Source organism: Myxocyprinus asiaticus, chromosome 25 (assembly GCF_019703515.2).
Source record: "Myxocyprinus asiaticus isolate MX2 ecotype Aquarium Trade chromosome 25, UBuf_Myxa_2, whole genome shotgun sequence".
In the NCBI taxonomy this organism is placed as follows: Eukaryota; Metazoa; Chordata; class Actinopteri; order Cypriniformes; family Catostomidae; genus Myxocyprinus; species Myxocyprinus asiaticus.
In genome coordinates, this window is record NC_059368.1 from 8,175,480 (window position 1) to 8,196,124 (window position 20,645).

At 37.4% G+C, this 20,645-nt stretch overlaps 1 protein-coding gene across 3 annotated transcripts in view; it reads right to left on the bottom strand.

Moving 5' to 3' along the window:
* The window catches only part of LOC127416044 (centrosomal protein of 85 kDa-like), a 102,713-nt gene extending 92,147 nt beyond the window's left edge, over window positions 1-10,566 (bottom strand). For 2 of the 3 annotated variants that reach the window (XM_051655149.1, XM_051655151.1), the window contains exon 1: window positions 2,752-3,079. In XM_051655149.1, coding sequence (XP_051511109.1) covers window positions 2,752-2,815 — 64 coding nt within the window. In that variant the 5' untranslated portion in view covers window positions 2,816-3,079. Of the gene's footprint in view, window positions 1-2,751; window positions 3,080-10,489 lie in introns of those variants that run through there. The other variant, XM_051655150.1, reaches the window with a different exon arrangement.
* Between the last annotated feature and the right edge of the window lie 10,079 nt (window positions 10,567-20,645).

Sequence of the window (20,645 nt, forward strand, 5' to 3'; positions counted from 1 at the left end):
ATATTTTCACTATTGTATTGTACACGTCCTTGTAAGATTGTATTATTTTTCCAAATCTGGAAATGAAATGAGCTGAAAATCTCCATATCACCTCTCACATTTTGGTAACAACAAGGTATGTAAAAACAGACAATAACCATGAAAGTTTGAAAGACCTTTTTTTGTTAATTCAGTGTTTTCTTTATTTATCCTGATTACTTCTGTTTTAGCAGCTGCTGTGAAAGGACAAATAAGGAGAAGTTCAGTGAATCAAATGGTCAGTCTTACAGGTGCTTATCCCCAATATCTGATGGTCTAACCCTGTCTAATCCATTTAGACACCACCATTTAGGCTGCATGTCTACACTCAATAAAATGAAATACAAATTCAAGATTGACGCATTTCAATTTAATACAATTCTATCAAATTTAATTGAGTAATCTTTAATCAAATGAAACAGAATAAACCTAAATATTTTACGTTTTATTCACTTAATTTTGTTAAACAATAAATATTACACAGTTCAATTTGATGGAATTTTGTTATGACATTGTAATGTGCATATCTTAAAAATAGGTTAAACATTTTTTGAGTGTACCAGAAAAGAATTAAATATAGCCTAAAATTTCTGTCACTGAAGTCTCTGAATATGTTGCTTTTCTTCCAAAAATGGGCTAAGCAAGACTGTTTAGAATCGATTCATAACTCAGAATTAATTAAGACAATTTGCTTGCAAATCATCTGAAGTTAACAGTTACACAGCAACTGTCAGCAAATATACCTCCTAACTTATGCATTTCTGTTGTGCCATAAATCTTGTAAAAGTAAAAGACACAAGCACAATTGCCCTTAGACAGCAACAAACCGGACAGCTAATTCAGAATGTCAAAGAATACTTCAGATTCTTACAGCAGTTTTAAACCTGCAAGGCTGCAAGAGTTCCAGTTGCATGGTGAGCCTGAGGTAAAGACCCAGCTAAGGACACTCAGTTCAGTACCAAAATTAGGTCTCCATAATTCTAGGGTGGAAAAACCTCATACAAGTTCATATGAAAAGGATCCACATAGCCATCTTGAAAGAGTAGCACTGACACTTCTGGAGATCTGTAAATATCCCGGGTAAACAAATAGTCCTAAGTTATGATGGGGTGACAGCTGTGCTCCTAGACTTATGCAATGTAATATTAATTATTAAACCACACTGGCAGAGAGACTAGTTGCAACTGTGAATTTAGTCATGCCACTGAAATATCTTAGTAAAATTTCAACTCACAAAATTTAAAAGCACAGGCAACTAACATGTGTTTGTGAGTTTATTTTGCATACTGGTGGAATGTATAAAACAGACAGACAGATATAGACAGTTGACAGACAGACAGACAAACAGACAGATAGTCAGACAGACTGATAGATAGATAACAGAAAGACAGACAGACAGACAGACAGGCAGATACATATAGTTGACAGACAGACAGACAAACAGACAGATAGACAGACAGACTGATAGATAGATAACAGAAAGACAGACAGACAGACAGACAGATAGATAGATGACAGATAGATAACAGAAAGACAGACACAGACAGACAGACAGATAGATAAAAGACAGACAGTTGACAGACAGACAGATAACAGACAGATAGATAGATAGTTGACAGACAGACAGATAGATAGATAATGAAAGAAAGACAGACAGACAGATAGATAACAGAAAGACAGACAGACAGACATATAGTTAGATAGACAGACAGACAGACAGATAGATAGATAGATAGATAACAGACAGACAGACAGATAGATAGATAGATAGATAGATAGATAACAGACAGACAGATAGATAGATAACAGACAGACAGACAGACAGATAGATAGATAGATAGACAGACATATAGATAAAAGAAAGACAGATAGTTGACAGACAGACAACAGACAGATATATAGTTGACAGACAGACAGACAGATAATGAAAGACAGACAGACAGATAGATAACAGAAAGAAAGACAGACACACAGATAGACAGCTGACAGACAGACAGACATATAGTTAGATAGACAGACAGACAGACAGATAGATAGATAGATAGATAGATAGATAGATAGATAGATAGATAGATAGACAGATAGATAGATAGACAGATGGATAGATAGACAGATAGATAGACAGACAGATAGATAGACAGATAGATAACAGAAAGACAGACAGACAGTTGACAGACAGATAGATAGACAGATAGATGACAGACAGACAGATATATATATAGATAGGTGTGAAGTTACATGTAGCAATTTACCTGATAATTAACCTGTATGTGTAAAACGTACTAACTTTGTACCTTTGAGAGCAAAATAAGATATTACACTGTAATTACACTGTGTCAAACACCACATGGACCTTCTAATTACACATTACCAAAGAGCAATATCAAACAAAGCTGTTATCTCTATTAAAATGCAACAAATACATACATTCTAGCTGGACAACAACTGTAACTGTATCACCGCACAACATATCTCACTGTTAAAGAGACAGAGCATGATAGAGACCCCCGAAGGAGACACGCGGGATGCTCTCAGTCAAAATATCACAGTTTAGTAACATAATAACACCCAAAACACAACATAAAAAACTGCGTTAACCGCGCCAAATGCGACTCGCGGAACAATAATACCGTTACACACGCCGGGCTTTGAGATCAAACATGGCCCTCGTTTTGTTCTCATTAACATGTAGCTGGCTTATTGTGTGTCATTCCACAAGCGATTTGCTCTTACCTATTTTATACGCGTCGAATCCATCCACAAATTCGTTCCTGGCCCACATTGTGCTCGGTTTCATAGGCTAAATGGCGACGGTGATAGATCCAACACAACGAGAGCAACGCTAAAATGTGCGAACCCACCAAGAAAGGGTGAATTTCTATCTAAGTGAAACCATATTCCATAGCCAAGATTTACTGCAATATTATGTTCGAATGTAACCAAAAATGGAAGCGCTTATATTTCGCAACCACACTATAATCCGAAAGGGTTACGTATGTGTCGCGAATCAGAGTTGAGTTATGAACTAGTACGCTCGACTCGCTGGCAGCCGCATTGCGAGGATGTGATATCACTGCCTGCGTGCTCCCTCCAGAGATCCGAAGAAAACGCAATCAAAGTCCTAGCGAAACTCCTCCCACCAGACTCAAAGCTTAACCCTACAGGACGACTGGGGTGACAAAAGAACTAACCCGAGTCCTCGAGTGAGTGACATCCAACACCGGGAATTGACGCAGTTGTAATGATGTGGAGGTTGAGCGGACGCCTCCCTTTGTTCCTTTAATTGGCGCAGTTGGAGTGGTGTTGGTTTGCACCGAAGGTTGTGCGGACGCACCCTTTGGTCGTTAAATTTGTAAATTTAATCCGATTTAGTCGTTTCCCTTGAGCACTAGATGCACAACGCTTTAACTATGTAAAAATAGCCTAGTATTTTGAAATGCTCGTCCATTGTGATTGTTTACGTTTTTATTATAAAACTTAATAGGTTTAATGGCAAGTTTCTAACAGTGTAATGTCATATACACTCAAAAAATATTGTAGCCTATTTTTAAGATTTAGTCTACGCATTTCAATTTCATAACAAAATTCCATGAAACTGAATTGTGTAATTTTAACCAAATTAAATTAATAAAATATTAATATATTTTTTATTACTATTTAATTTAAAGATTACCCAATTCAATTTGATGGAATTTTGTTATGAAATTGAAATGCATAAATCCTCAAATCATTTTTTGAGTGTACAACACACATTATTGCAACTTTTATATCATAATAGTTTCTTTTATTTTAAACATTATTAGCAATATTCAGAATCAGCTTTATTGCCAAGTATGCTTACAAATACAAGGAATTTGTCTTGGTGACAGGAGCTTCCAGTGTACAACAATACAAAAACAGCAGCAAGACATAGATAATAATAATAAAATATAATAAAAAATAATTATACACATACGTACATACACATACATACATACATACACACATACACATACGTAGTGCAAATCTAATACAAATCTGTTATCTGTTATGTACAGTGCAAATACAAATCTGTTATGTACATTGCAAATGTTTTTTTTTTCTTCAGAGGAATGAAATGGCATGATAATATTATATCATGCTTTAATACAAATTTAGACTGTAATAAGTTAATGTGTAGCCTATTCGCATAGTTAGAAATGTCATTAAACATTAATTTTTAAAAGGCCTGTTATGTGCTTGTTTATACTGTTCTTTTTTTTTAATGACTGAAAACAAAAATTATTATCATATAGTGCTAACTAAAAATGTTTTTTTTTTTTTTTTTTTTTGAGATTTTTAAGATTTACGCATTTCAATTGTATGAGAAATGTTTCTCAAGTTTCAGTAATTGAGTTGAATCGAGTAATCTTTAAATGGTTTGGGCCCTTTTCTCCCTCTATATGCTGCCCTTGGGCTCTGTTTTTCAAAAATATAATACCTGGGTAGCTCAGCGAGTATTGACGCTGACTACCACCCCTGGAGTCCTGAGTTTGAATCCAGGGTGTGCTGAGTGACTCCAGCCAGGTCTCCTAAGCAACCAAATTGGCCTGGATGCTAGGGAGGGTAGAGTCACATGGGGTAACCTCCTCGTTGTCGCGATTAGTGGTTCTCGCTCTCAATGGGGCGCGTGGTAAATTGTGCGTGGATCACGGAGATTAGCATGAGCCTCCACATGCGGAGTCTCCATGGTGTCGTGCATAACGAGCCACGTGATAAGATGCACAGATTGAAGGTCTCAGAAGAGGAGGCAACTGAGACTTGTCCGCCACCACTCGGATTGAGGTGAGTAACCATGCCACCACGAGGACCTACTAAGTAGTGGGAATTGGGCATTCCAAATTGGGAGAAAAGGGGATACAAATTTCTTATCATTGCTACACTGACAATTCCCAATTTTATTTACTGGTCAGACCAGACAGTAGCTGCCCTTTTGAAGTGCTCTTGAAATATCTTGAGGACATCAAATGTTGGATGGCAAACAATTTTTTGCAGTTAAATGAAGGCAAAACTGATGTTATTATTTTAGGCTCTTCCAGGCCTCCCTTCTGCCCTTGAAGCACAGTTAGGTTCTCTTTCTTCCAATATTTGAAAGCAGAAGCAGCCATATCACTCTGTAGCTCAAGACATGTTGCCTACTGAAGCTAAGCAGGGTTGAGCCTGGCCAGTACCTGGATGGGAGACCTCTTGGGGAAAACTAAGGTTGATGCTGGAAGAGGTATTAGGGAGACCAGCAGGGGGGTGCTCATCCTGTGGTCTGTGTGGGTCCTAATGCTCTATTACTGTAAAAAGGCACTGTCCTTTGGATGAGACATTAACCTGAGGTCATCTGTGGTCATTAAAAATCCCAGGGCACTTTTTGTAAAAGAGTAAGGGTTTAACCCTGGTGTCCTGGCCAAATTCCCCCATGGCCCTTCTCAATCATGGCCTCCTAATAATCCCTATCCATTAATTGGCTCTATAACTCTACTCTCTCCTCTCCACCAATATCTGGTGTGTGGTGAGCGTACTGGTGCACTATGGCTGCTGTTGCATCATCCAGGTGGATGCTGCACACAGGTGGTGGTTGAGGAGAGTCCCCTGTTCACTGTGTAAAGTGGTTGGAGTGTAGTGTCAGAACAGCGCTATATAAATGTAACATTCATTCATTCAAAAATCTTGGGGTTATTTTTGAGACATCTTTTATTTTTGACAAACAAATCAGTGCCATTTGTAAATTGTACAGCACTTTGGATCAACCTCTGTTGTTTTTAAATATGCTTTATAAATAAATTCTGACTTGACTTTAAATGGTGTGCAATGCATATTATAAATTCTGAATAAATGAAATTAAATATATTTAAATAAAATTAATGAGGTGTATGAATATTTCAAACTTAGTAAACAAAAATCATTTAACTAATATAATAACTACAACTACATTTAAATCATATAATTTGAATTTTATATAAATTTAATTTAAACCATTTGTTTATATCTTACTTTTGCCAGGAATCTTTTTTTTTTTTTTTTTTGACTGTATCTATAGACTTCTAAGATAGAATAGTGCTTTGTTACCCGGGCCATACATGGATAAAATTAAATGTCCTTTGGCTTTGATTGTTCAAACAAACAATTACACCCATCCCTATTCAGTTGGCACATTCTTTCACAGGGAACCACAGCAGAACTATTTATATTTTTGGTGGTTGGTAATATTGTTTCCACTTCACACCTGTTTGACAGACTAGACTGACTGTCCAAGCTGTCCATTTGGGCCTTTCTTAACATTTCTTTGTGCTCTTTCAGACTGATCTCGCACTCTCCACGTCTATTTACTCTGCTTTTTATTACACTGAACACTGTGTGATATTTTATAAGAATGTCATAGAAGGAGAACAAATTGAGAAGCTTAGCTTAGCCAGGTCTTCTAAGCATTTATCAAGTGGATTTTTAAGGTTGGATTTGGTTAGCTGTGATTTTGTCTATTGCTCAACATATAAATGTATAAAATATAAGGATTGCTGCTCTGATTTTACACAACATCCGTATTGAATAACATATGGCATAACATCCTCAATTATCTTCACATATGCAGTAAAAAAAAAAAAAAATTCAGTTTCAGTTTGTTTACATCATTTACAGCTCCTCAATATCATATTGTGTAATACATATAATCAGAGAAAATGTGAATGTTAAACATTTTTTCATCAAAGCACGTCAAACTACACTTTTTTTTTTCTCCCCAGTTTGGAATACCCAATTCCCAATATGCTCTAATTCCTCATGGTGGTGTAGTGACTCACCTCAATCCGGGTGGTGGAGGACGAATCTCAGTTGCCTCCGAGTCTGAGACCGTCAATCCGCGCATTTTATCACGTGGCTTGTTGAGTGTGTTACCGTGGAGACATAGCGTGTGTGGAGGCCCATGCTATTCTCTGCGGCATCTACGTACAACTCACCACGCGCCCCACCGAGAGCAAGAACCACACATTATAGCAACCACGAGGAGGTTACCCCATGTGACTCTACCCTCCCTAACAACCAGGCCAATTTGGTCACTTAGGAGACCTGGCTGGAGTCACTCAGCATGCCCTGGATTCGAACTCGCAACTCCAGGGGTGGTAGTCAGGGTCAGTACTTGCTGAGCTACCCAGGCCCCCGTCAAACTACACTTTAAAACTAATTAGAAAAAGATGACCAAACACTGCAAGTCTTCGGTCTGTTTGGATCTAGAATCAACAGAAAGAAAACCTGTCTCAAATAAGCTAGGTTAAACAAGACTGCATAATAACTGTATTATCCTGGTCCAATTACCCATGATATCCCAATGAACCAACACCACTAATTTGTACAAGCATTCATGTGCAATTACCCCATTCTGAAAAGACTGGAAGACAATGGTCATACTTCGGGTTAGGGACTTGAACTAACCTCGAACCCTAAAATTTACCATATAACTTATGCTGCAGCATTTGTGTTACAGACACGAATAATACAATACCTCAAATTGTGTAGCTTGTTCTGTGCTATTATGTGTTTTAAGCAATCAGACTAACAATTTTTGCATGTGGATAATAAACATATAATACTGTGGTCCCTAAATATGGCTCGGGTCCCTCCTTTATTTTAGTAGAGAGTTGGAGGTGGACTCTCTTCACTGCTAGCAAGCAACACCCTAGCAATCACCTAGCAATGCCCTAGCAACCACTGAGAATGCCCTAGCAACCACATTTTTTACTTTACAGATTTCAAGAACAACATCCAGTTATATATAGTGTGTATATCTATCTATCTATACAGTGTATATATATTATTATTATGCATATATTATACCTATATTATATTATTATTATATACTGTTTTATAAAGAGATAAAAGGCAGAGCTCAACTGTATTTCAAAAAGCTTTGTCTGAAACATGCTGCCACAGTGATTACATAATCCCATACGCTTATTATAATTAATCCGATGCATTGTGTAGGCTATACATTATGGGATATACATTTCATTGATTTCACTGAAAGGGATATTTAAGCACAGAAAGGGCTGGAGTTCAGTGCAACTTTATTTAAAATTGTAATGTAATGTTCCTTAAAAGTGACTTTAAAGGTGATTTTTCTTTTCTTTTTTTTTTTTTAAGTATGTAATTTCTTCATCACTAGCGACTATCGAAATACAATTCGGACAAATAGACAGTTCTGCCCCAAACTCTCACCATTGGTCGAGCCAACAATGCTGTGTGGGGCCTAAAGAATGTTTTGAAAGCGCCACAGCATTTACTATTTCCGTGGGAATCATCCTACGAATGGCTTACTTACAGTTGTCGCTGCACATTAAGCTGGAATACAAGAAAATAAAAATTACACACGTCACCTTTAAAGCTAAGATTGAACTTTGAAGTGAACAGTAGCTTCTACAGGCTTAGTCTTCTATATGTATATGAAAACCGTATGATGGGATTGTACGAAGACACCGAGCAGACATTCCTGCAGACTGTACCGAATCCTGGCACTGGATGACACTGTGGCCTGTCTCCACGACAACAGAAGCTCTGAGCAACAGTTTTGGTCCACCAACTCACTCAGCAGACAGATCAGCTACACTTCATGACACAAACAGCGCTCACACTCTACTGTGAACAGCCGTGCTCTGTTACTGGCCAAAATGAAATGCAAATACAAAACTCCTATTATTTGTGCTTGCTAAGGAAAGCATCACTATTATTTATTTTATAATAAACGTCCTGGGAAAACAACAACAACAACAACAAACAAACAATATGTTTTAGCACCACTGTTAAGATGTAAAAATCTAGCTTCTTTTTTATTTTTTATTTTGCAGATTTATTTTTTCTATAACTTTACGCACATAAGGTTAGTAAGCGATTTTATCACACTTAAATCATGTTAATATATATAATGTTTATGTCTTGTTGCTATACTTTTGAAAAAGTGATTATTTTAACGTTTCCATTCACTTCCATTGTAAGTGCCTCTCTGTAAATGTAATTTTTTGTGTGTGTTAATCAACATTATGCCACAAATGCTGTCGTGTGAGCTTAATTTGTATTGAACTAGGAACATTACTTAAAAAACAAAACTATACCCTACCATAAACTTGCTTGGTATAGATTAAAATCAACACTGGTGCAAAGATAACAACATTTTACATTATCAAAATCAAATAAAATCAAATCACTTTTATTGTCACACAACCATATACACAAGTGCAAACTCTTTCATTTATTTATTTATAACCAGAGATCATGTTTTTGCAGAACAAAGCTCTTTGGCCCTCTTGGTGATAAATGAACACTGTTGCTACTCAACACAAACAACACATTTCCTCTCTGAGGACCAAAGGGAACGATACATAACACCACAATGTTGACACTTTCACTTTTTGTCCATGTTTTGCCACCAGTTTGTGGGCTGGTTTGGGAGTGACCCACATGAATAATTCCCTGAGGTTTAGAGCGAGTGGTAGGCACAAACAGGGCATCAAGAATCAGTGTTTTTGTGCATGTTATCAGGCTAGTACAGACTGCACCCAGCCCCCACTTCCTGTCTGGCTACCAGGAAACCAGTGCTTGTACTTGAGCACAGTGGACCTGCTCGCAGCACATGCTGTTCATAGTAACAGTACCAGCCTGCAGTCAAGTCCAGCTAAATGACGAATGGCCATTAGATGGCATTACTTTAAACTGATTTGTAAATAAAATATATATACAGTATGTATATTGAAAATCAGGAAAGTATAGAACAGTACATCTCAACTGGTGTGTCGCAGGTCTGTTCAGTAGGGTTGTGGACAGCAGGGAAAAACAACGGTAAATACAAATAATAAAATGCAACTAACCATAAAATCTCGTATAGATTAGATAGCAAAATAAAAAGGTTTCACAACTTTCAAAAGTTAGGAGTAACTTCCCATATTTCAGTTATTCACGTCAAAAGCCATAAATCACACTTCTGCTGTTTTTATGCATTTATAAAATTCAGCCATATAATTTTGCATATTTTTGAGCCTCTGATGCTCAGTTCATGGTAGAACATTTCAGTGTGTTTGAGTTTAGGGACTTTTTGTGTCCTTTTTTTTTTTTTTTTTTACAGTTTTCACCATTTTGATACTGTGTTGGATCACTACTTGATGTCAGATCTGGGTTCTGAAGCTAAAATCAGTTAACCACTGCCTTAAAATACACTACCAGAATTCAGTTTAAGATAAGGAGTAACTGATCACACTCTCTCAAGTGATTCTGTATAATATTATTCTTGCATTCTCATTCTTAAATTGTCATTGTATATTTATCTTAAAACATAAGGCATGAAAGGTCACCTGCTGCATTCCTTTTTTTATTTTAAATTTAATCTGATCAATTCCCAACATAGTCCATATTGCACATATGAAGAGTACAAAATACAAAAGTAATGTAAAAGAAAAATAATGTTGAGTAAATGTAAAAAACTCACAGTTGTTGGTCGTCATGGGAAATGCACATTATGCAGAAGTAGCGGGAGGAAGTGGTGTTTGCTAAGCATACGTTAACTTGTGGGGAACTCTCTCAGCCAATGAGATCACATAAAACAGAAGCAGACACTTTTTGTATAGGTGTGGCAAAATTACATGTATTCCAAGTGCCATGATGATTTCACTTTTGTTGTTAATCCACAGTCATTTGGGGTAGAGCTTCACAAATAGGGGCCAAAGTTTACAAATGAACTGGGATCACATAAAACCATTTTACTGTTGGGAGGAGAGTCTGTTTGATGTTGGCACATGTTTGACCCTCAGTGTTCAGGACTTTTGACTTTGTAGTTTTCCAAAGCCATTCTAGCGGCAGTCTTGTTAAACATCACTGTGGGGAGCGTCCGGTCTCAACAGACATTGATGGAAATTATAGCTAAAGATCAATACCAGTGGAGGTCAGAGGAACACTTATGAAGTGTTTGTGGAACTAGAGCAGACTTTCATTCTCTCTGAGAACATTTGCCTTACAAAGTGCACAGATGTGGTCATAACATACCCCCTTTTTTAATAAACCCCTTTGTAGAATCTGAAAGATGTTTAGCATTAAAAAAAATTGCATTTTTTAAATCTATACTACTGCCTAGAAGAAGGTTAATATAGGAGTGTATTCGACAAGACAAGGGTACGTAGGGCCCTTTGATTTCCACTATGAGGAAAACGCAGATGGAATTGCGGAATCCAGTCATAATAATGGAAAGAACTAAAAAACTTGAATATGTCACGGAATTTGACATATTTGGGTAAACAAATGAATGCTGGAAAGCACAATTCATTAAAATAAAATCTAAAAATGTCCTAGTCTGATTATTAAAATGCAATAATGGAATAATAGGGTTCAAAACAGTGTTACTATGAATGCAAACTTTAATAAAGTGAAAAAGACGCTCTATTAGCATAACATAAATATATATAAATAAATAAAATATTTGATGCCATGAGCGTACCTTCATTTACTATTACTATTATTTTGAATGGCCATGGAAAATGAAGCAATGTGATAACAAATTTACCTGGTCGCAAAAAGTAGTCTGTTAATTTACCTGATGAACTTTCACATTTGCTGACCCTTTATGCTTTGCAGAGCTAATGTGTGCTTCTAAATCACTTGCACCTTTATTAGCAACTGACACATTAGTGCCAGCTGTACATGTCATACATTCTACTTCCCACGGATCTCGACCTGGACGAAAGCTTGGGAATTTTCTGTGCAAATCTTCTGTAAATGTGCACTTTCTTTTGGGCATTGTTTCCACTCAGCTGTCATTTGCTGCTGCTGTCAAGCAACTGTTTGATTCCGAACACAACAGCGCTTCGCGCGTTCACAGAGAGATTGACAGGCAGGAATTTGGCCAATAGTTGCTGCAAGCCTCTTATAATCGACCAATTGGTGTGCGAGAAGGCGGGACTTACAAAGAGGCGTTAAAGCAATGCAAATATGCGTGCACACACAATGAAGTATTAGACCAGATGCACATCATAATGCAACTAAAGCCGAATCCCGGACATTTTCGCAAATTTAGAAATCCCGGCCGAACGCTTTTTTAAGGTCAGAAAAAGAGGACATGTCCGGAAAAAGAGGACGTATGGTCACCCTACCATAAGCGCTCTTGATTTACCCTTATTTTAATTTCAACGCTAAATACTAGAATTGTTCCAAATTACAAACATAACAGTTCACATTAAGGCTGTTGAGACACCCAAAGGGATGATGCAAACTTTCTGAAATGTGACTCAGTTTTTCTTGGTCAGCAATTTTCATTTCTTTCTAGCTAACAGGCAGAAGCTGTTGCCCAACTTGACACATACCTTACACACATGCTTGAAAAGTTAAAAGCATATTTATTTACATTTATCAAAACTAATAGCAAACTGCAAAGCTCACAGCATAAAATAAAGTACAAAACTCCTACAATCTTGCCAGTCACTAGGCTTGATGTTTTTCCCTGCAGCATTCCAGGTGTAGAGCTGCAAAAACAAGACGGTTTGACCACCATATTTTTATATGTCTGGGCTAATGTTCCTAGCTACAGCATATCTGTCAGAGCTGCATGTTCAGTTCTGTTTATATGATCACGTGCAGCTTAGTTGCAAGGTCATAGCACCTTTTGCAGGTCTACCTGTACCAAATGACTCTGATGTTTGCAGTCAGACCGCAATTAGAATCTTTACACAGTTTATTCACTGAAAGTCATACTTTTTAGTTGTTATATCTTTTCACAGATTACTCAAAAATAATTCACAAATGAAGTTACTGTTTTGAGATTTACCTTAAGGTGGCATTCTAAAAAGAAACCCTCTCCATTCATGTGCTTCTGACATGAGCCAACACATCTGATGCTGTCAAAATAATCATCAGATTTACAATATTATTACACCAAAGTTCTGTGTGCATGTCTTTGTTTGCATTATTAGGCACAGTTGCATTATATTAACAGAAATAAGTTAAGTAATATTATTATGTTGGCTTGACAAAGTGTTACTGTATATACATCTCTGGAAAAAATAAAGTTTATCTGGATTTACTATTTTTAGGTATGTGTTTGAGTAAAATGAACATTTTGGTTTTATTCTATAAAGTACTGACAACATTTCTCCCAAATTCCAAATAAAGATATTGTCATTTAGAACATTTATTTGCAGAAAGTGACAACTGGTCAAAATAACAAAAAAAGATGCAGTGTTTTCAAATCTTGAATAATGCAAAGAAAACAAGTTCATATTCATTTTTCAACAACACAATACTAATGCTTTAACTTGGGCAGAGTTCAGAAATCAATATTTGATGGAATAACTCTGTTTTTCAATCACAGCTTTCATGCGTCATGCTCTCTACCAGTCTTTCACATTGATGTTGTGTGACTTTATCCCACTCCTGGTGCAAAATTCAAGCAGCTCGGCTTTGTTTGATGGCTTGTGGCCATCCATCTTCCTCTTGATCACATTCCAGAGGTTTTCAGTGGGGTTCAGGTCTGGAGATTGGGCTGGCCATGACAGGGTCTTGATCCAGTGCTCCATCCACACCTTGATTGACCTGGCTGTGTGGCATGGAGCATTGTCCTGCTGGTCTGTTTGGTATGTAATTCATAGAAGTTTTTTCGATTTGACTGGGATTCTGTTTTAATGATTTGTCTAAAATTAATTATGTATGTCATTATTCAACTTAATGGGTGGGGCTCAGACCGGAAGCTTAACTCTTACATTTATAGTTACTATTAATTAAATATGCCTTGCATATGCATTTTCATAATAATAGCCTAATAATAATAATAATTATTATTATTATTAATATTATTATTATACAATTATTCTTTAAAAAAAATATATATATTTTTTTCTTACCAGATGAAGCTGAATTTGTAGGCTACATTGTGGAATATGTTGTGGTTTCTCCTGGTATTTCAGATATTAATATCTGCATAAAACAGAATTTTCATTTCTCTGTGCATGAATAACAACATTATTCTGGAGGCAAGAGGTGTCATGCAAAATGTGAAAAGTCAAGCACACATTTTTCAGTGAATAACAAATTTAAATTCAAACATTAAAATAAATTAAAATAAAAACAATATAGCCTATAAACAGGTGAAAGTCCAGTAAATCTATCAGGAATTTTTATGATAGGACTCCATTATTTAGTTAAATAATAATAATATTAATAAAAAAATAATAATAATAATGTTAAATTTATATAGCGCCTTACCAGAGTTCAAGAATACTTAATATTTTCAAATTTGGCACAGTTTAAAGTAATAGAAGAAGAAGTTTCTTCGTTTTACATAAGGAGGAATATTCCTAATAGATGAATACTCTATGGAGCATTTAAACCTTTATGGAGCATTAAACTTTTTTTTGGAATAAAGTCTTAACCAGTTAATTATCTTAATCGCTGATGTGGATATAAATTAATGTGGTCAACTTTAAAAGAAGGATAGATGAGCTCCGATGTGAAATCATCACTTCAGGTCAGGAATTTAACAACACGCTCAGGTTTTGGCTATAGTAAATACATGGGAATCATGTGTGAATCATGTGATACATTAACATAGACATTTCAAGAAGAGGAACGCGTATATGATGTCGTATCTTAATTAATGTTACACTTGACAAGCTCATCCGATCTGAAATCACACCGTAAGCATTTTCACTCCAGTCTGATCACACAGTGAAATCAGAAAGAGTAGAACGACTTTTCTTTTGTAAAATCGGTATACGTTGATCGAAATATCGAAACACTGCCCCCAGTGGTCAAAGCGATAAGCATTGTTGGGCATATGGGCACGTGTGAGCTCCATTTATGTCCAGGAGAGGTTGCCAAAAGCTAGTAGTGCAGCAAGTTGTTTTCAGCTTTACAGGACATTATACAATGAAGAGAAAATGTATTTTCTATAGATTCTATCCCCATACCCAAACCCAGACCTTACTTTAACCATTAGCGGAGTAAAAAAGTAATGTTAGAGGGAAAAGGGAAACCTCCAAATCATGCTAGTTGTTGATTATTGCCTGGTTTTGAACCCTAGTCTCCCACACAGCTGATGCAACACACTGCCAATTGCACCAGGTGGAACAGTAAATGCATTGAAACCATTGCAAACATGTCTGATAAGAATGCTGCATGTTAGCGCATCGGCACACAGTCGCCGATGCTAGTGTAACGAAACTATCGAAAACATCATGCCGACTTCACGTGTGATCATGCTTCATTCATAAGTTTTACACTATAGAAATATTGGCTGCACAGATTCATAAATTCTTTTTAATTTTGGATATGTTTATTTAAAATGTCGCTTTATCCTTGAGCTTTTTGGATAATCAGTCATGCAAATATTTTTTATATTATTCGGATGAATCCATTATTCATTTTGAAGTCAGTATTCGGCTTCGGGCATATCTCTATATAATTACATGGAACATTTGTTTTAGTAGATGACAATTAAAATTTTTTTTAAAACATTAAATAATTACAAATTATATCACATGTATTTTATGCATTTTATAAAAATCAGATAACAGCTGGGACAAGTTACCTTCTTGCCAGTTGGGAGTCATCTTATAAAACCGGCTAAATGTATATTTAATGTTACAATGTAAAAGTAAATGCACATTGTTCTTAATGGGAGAAACAAACACCTTCTGCACGACTATCTTTTACTCAAATTGTTGTTCTGATAATATAATTGGTAATGAAAATATTTGCATTAAATTATAAGAGTTTAAAATCCTTCACTGCCTTGTGAAGAAGCATTTTCACTATAGTGAATCCCACTGTAGGCCTATATTTGCTAGAAGAAGAAAAAACACAAAAGAAAAAGAAATACTGAATCAACAAAAATGGAGCATTAGAGTGTGCAATGCATAAAATCACGTAGGTACGGGTCAGGAGCTTCAGTTAAAACTAAGTGGGCCTAACATCTGTGTGCCTCAGCAGAAATCGAGATTCATCAGACCAGGCAATGTTTTTCCAGTCTTTAACTGTTCAGTTTTGGTGAGCCTGTGCCCACTGCAGCCTCAGCTTTCTGTTCTTGGCTGACAGAAGCGGAACCCAACGTGGTCTTCTGCTGTTATAGCCCTTCTGCCTCAAGGTTCGAGGTGTTGTGCATTCTGAGATGCTATTCCACTCACCACAATTGTACAGAGGGGTTATCCAAGTTACCATAGCCTTTCTGTCAGCTCGAACCAGTCTGGCCATTCTCTGTTGACCTCTCTTATCAACACAGTGTTTCTGTCCGCAGAACTGCAGCTCACTAGATGTTTTTTGTTTCTGGCACCATTCTGAGTAATCTCTAGAGACTGTTGTGTGTGAAAATCCCAGGAGATCAGCAGTTACAGAAATACTCAAACCAGCCCATCTGGCACCAACAATCATGCCACGGTCTAAATCACTGAGATAAAAATTTTTGAAGCTCCTGACCCAAATCTGCATGATTTTATGCATTGCACTGCTGACACACGACTGACTGATTAGATAATGGCATGACTAAGTAGTTGTGCAGGTGTACCTAATGTATATATCTAAATCCACAAGCAAAGACCAAAATTTCTGTCTATCTAACATTTATTTACAGGATCTATATACAGTATCCATCTGTCTATCTCTTGAAGTATTAAATACCTTTAACTACCTAAAAACCTTTGTAACTACTAAAAACTTTTTTAAATAAAAAAAATGTAACTTCCAGACAAAGCATTGTCAAACCAACATCAACGTTTGTCTTGATACTTTGCTTTCCTAGTTTTTATTGCTTACAAATCAAGCTAATTAGCAAATAAGGATTTATGATACCATTATCAAATCTCCGCAACCTACAGCATTGTTTTTCCAAGAAAAAAACCCGAGCTCACCAAAACGAACACACCTCACAAACAAGATTCAATTAAGTTCCGGAATTAATCCATACAAAGAGCCATAAAAAAAGACTGAAAGTTAAAAAAATAAACCCAATCCTCACTAGAACAGTGTATGAGCTCCCAAAAGTAAGATGCCAGGGGAATGATGTAATGGTGAGTTCAGGGGGTAAAAGTATCCTTGGTGGCACATTCAGAGACACAAAATCAATAATGCTTCATTATTGATAAGAACAGTGATCCATCTGCAGGAAGTTCAGGATCCATTAAAGTCTCATCTTACCTACTGCCTCCCTTGACAACAGTTCTCCTCTGTAATGATCATCGAAGCTTTGCAGGCCTTGACCTCTCAGACAAAAGGTTAGACTTCACTCAGTAACTCAGCCAGTCAATGGAACTAACCCCACTACTGCTCCAATGGCAACATATGCGTATTACAGTCATATATTAACATGCATAAAAGGCCTAGTGGTTAGTGAACATGTTCTGTGGTGCTCATGCAAGCACCACAATCCTGTTACCTCCATAATTTTTTTTTTATTATCTCTAGACTATCCCTATCCCTAAATGGAAAAAAGGTTAGGGATTAGAAGGGAATAAAGTACATCAGAAATGTTTGTTGTTTCAATAATATAGAACATGTTGATTTTCTAGCAATAAACTATTCTGTATTAAACTAATAGCAGTCTCGCCCTGATTTGTGCAGCAACTACATGTTACACTGAGCGCGTTTAACAATTCTTCAGGAGCAGAGTAAAATGTAATTTAGAGTTGTCTTAGTCTGTGATTGTGACCTTAAAGTACTCTTTCTCCGATCACCTGATGCAGCATATCTTGTGCGATATTCAAGGAATTGGCATGATCCTATTATCACCTACTGTAGTACCTTCATCCCAAACATCCAGATGGAATGCAATCAGTCACTGTCACAGAGTTTCTCTCCATTCCCTGTGTTTTCCCTTTCTATTTTATTAACATGTAATCTTTTCCTTTACATTAAGTACACGGATGCTAAACATCCAACAGATTCTGCCAATACACACAAATACTCTCTACAGTGAGTGCCTCAGACTGGCCACCTGAGCACAGAGTACTATAGACATTGTTTCTACATTTACATTCATGAACTCCGTTTACATATCACTGGACTTACCTGAATGGAGGCAGCCATCTTGGGAAATCAACTAAAAGACCAGATCAAGACTTTTGTGTATTTATACATCTGCTGTGGTGCATCATGGGAGAGGGAAATTCCAAGTGTGGATGTAAAGGGGTTTGATTGTTTTGTGTTGTTGTTGCTTTTTTTTGTTATTGTTTTTATGTATTTTCTCCCCAATTTGGCATGCCCAATTCCCAATGCGCTCTAGGTCCTGTAGTGGCGTAGTGACTCGCCTCAATCCGGGTGGCGAGTCTATGTAGCCTCCGCGTCTGAGACAGTCAATCCGCGCATCTTATCACGTGGCTTGTTGAGTGCGTTACAGCGGAGATCTAGCGCGTGTGGAGGCTTCAGCTATTCTCCGAACTAACCACATGCCCCACCAAGAGCGAGAACCACATTATAGCTACCACAAGGAGGTTACCCCAACGTGACTCTACCCACCCTAGCAACCGGGCCAATTGGTTGCTTAAGAAGCCTGACTGGAGTCACTCAGCATGCCCTGGATTCGTACTTGTGACTCCAGAAGGGGTTGATTGTTTGAGAAATGTTATGGGTTTTAATAATGATATTATAAGTACATGTTCAAGATTGGTTTAATTAAGCATTTGTGTTTAAAATACTGTGACATTATTGGTGTTTATGTGCCTGTGAACTGTATTAATTATTTCGGGGTAGTCAAAAATGGTTAAGCCCATGAGTATAAATACTTGCAAAAAAGGGATGCTAGTCAGTCTGGAGTTGGAGAGTGTCATTGGTGTTTGAGATTGCTATTATTGAGAGTGGTGGAAACCTGCTTTAAGGTAATTTTTTTGTTATTCCCTTTAAATAATTGGACTATTTTTTCTTGTATATATCTGTAATATATACACTATATTGCCAAAAGTATTCACTCACCCATCCAAATAATTGAATTCAGGTGTTCCAATCACTTCCATGGCCACAGGTGTATAAAATGAAGCACCTAGGCATGCAGACTGCTTCTACAAACATTTGTGAAAGAATGGGCCGCTCTCAGGAGCTCAGTGAATTCCAGCGTGGTACTGTGATAGGATGCCACCTGTGCAACAAGTCCAGTCGTGAAATTTCCTCGCTACTAAATATTCCACAGTCAACTGTCAGTGGTATTATAACAAAGTGGAAGCGATTGGGAATGACAGCAACGTAAAATGACAGAGCGGGGTCAGCGGATGCTGAGGCGCATAGTGCGCAGAGGTCGCCAACTTTCTGCAGAGTCAATCGCTACAGACCTCCAAAGTTCATGTGGCCTTCAGATTAGCTCAAGAACAGTGCGTAGAGACCTTCATGGAATGGGTTTCCATGGCCGAGCAGCTGCATCCAAGCCATACATCACCAAGTGCAATGCAAAGCGTCGGATGCAGTGGTGTAAAGCACTGGACACTGGACTCTAGAGCAGTGGAGACGCGTTCTCTGGAGTGACGAATCACGCTTCTCCATCTGGCAATCTGATGGATGAGTCTGGGTTTGGCGGTTGCCAGGAGAACGGTACTTGTCTGACTGCATTGTGCCAACTGTGAAGTTTGGTGGAGGGGGGATTATGGTGTGGGGTTGTTTTTCAGGAGCTGGGCTTGGCCCCTTAGTTCCAGTGAAAGGAACTCTGAATGCTTCAGCATACCAAGAGATTTTGGACAATTCCATGCTCCCAACTTTGTGGGAACAGTTTGGGGATGGCCCCTTCCTGTTTCAACATGACTGCGCACCAGTGCACAAAGCAAGGTCCATAAAGACATGGATGAGTGAGTTTGGTGTGGAAGAACTTGACTGGCCTGCACAGAGTCCTGACCTCAACCCGATAGAGCACCTTTGGGATGAATTAGAGCGAAGACTGCGAGCCAGGCCTTCTCGTCCAACATCAGTGTCTGACCTCACAAATGCGCTTCTGGAAGAATGGTCAAAAATTCCCATAAACACACTCCTAAACCTTGTGGAAAGCCTTCCCAGAAGAGTTGAAGCTGTTATAGCTGCAAAGGGTGGGCCGACGTCATATTAAACCCTATGGATTAAGAATGGGATGTCACTTAAATTCAGATGCGTCTAAAGGCAGATGAGCGAATACTTTTGGCAATATAGTGTATATATATATATATATATATATTTTTTTTTTTTTGGACTAATCATTTTTTCCTCCGTTTTGTTACTTTTGCACCTACAGTTTTTTGGCTTGGGAAGAAGAAAATAAAAACTGCCATTTACACGTCTTCTGTTTTTCCCAGTATTTTTAATTGACTTGTCAGTCCATTCATACCAGACAGTCCTACTTCACCATGGTGTCATTCGCCATTCCCAAGAGGTGAACTGTTCAAGCCTGAAAACATCTATAACAACATTCGCTAAGCTTAAAACAGTGTTTACGCTTGTTTGACTATGCACAGGCTGAATGCCATTTAGCCCAACTTTATTTTAAATGGCCTACTATTGTTTGACAACATATCATTACAAGGCAGTTATGCTAATATGTAACCAGCCTAATTATCTTGCATTAATATTAATCCATATGTGCCTAGAATGGATTCCTTATTTAAAGGGGACATGCCTTAAAATGTTCATAAAAGTTTTATAAAAGAAAAGCAGATTACTTT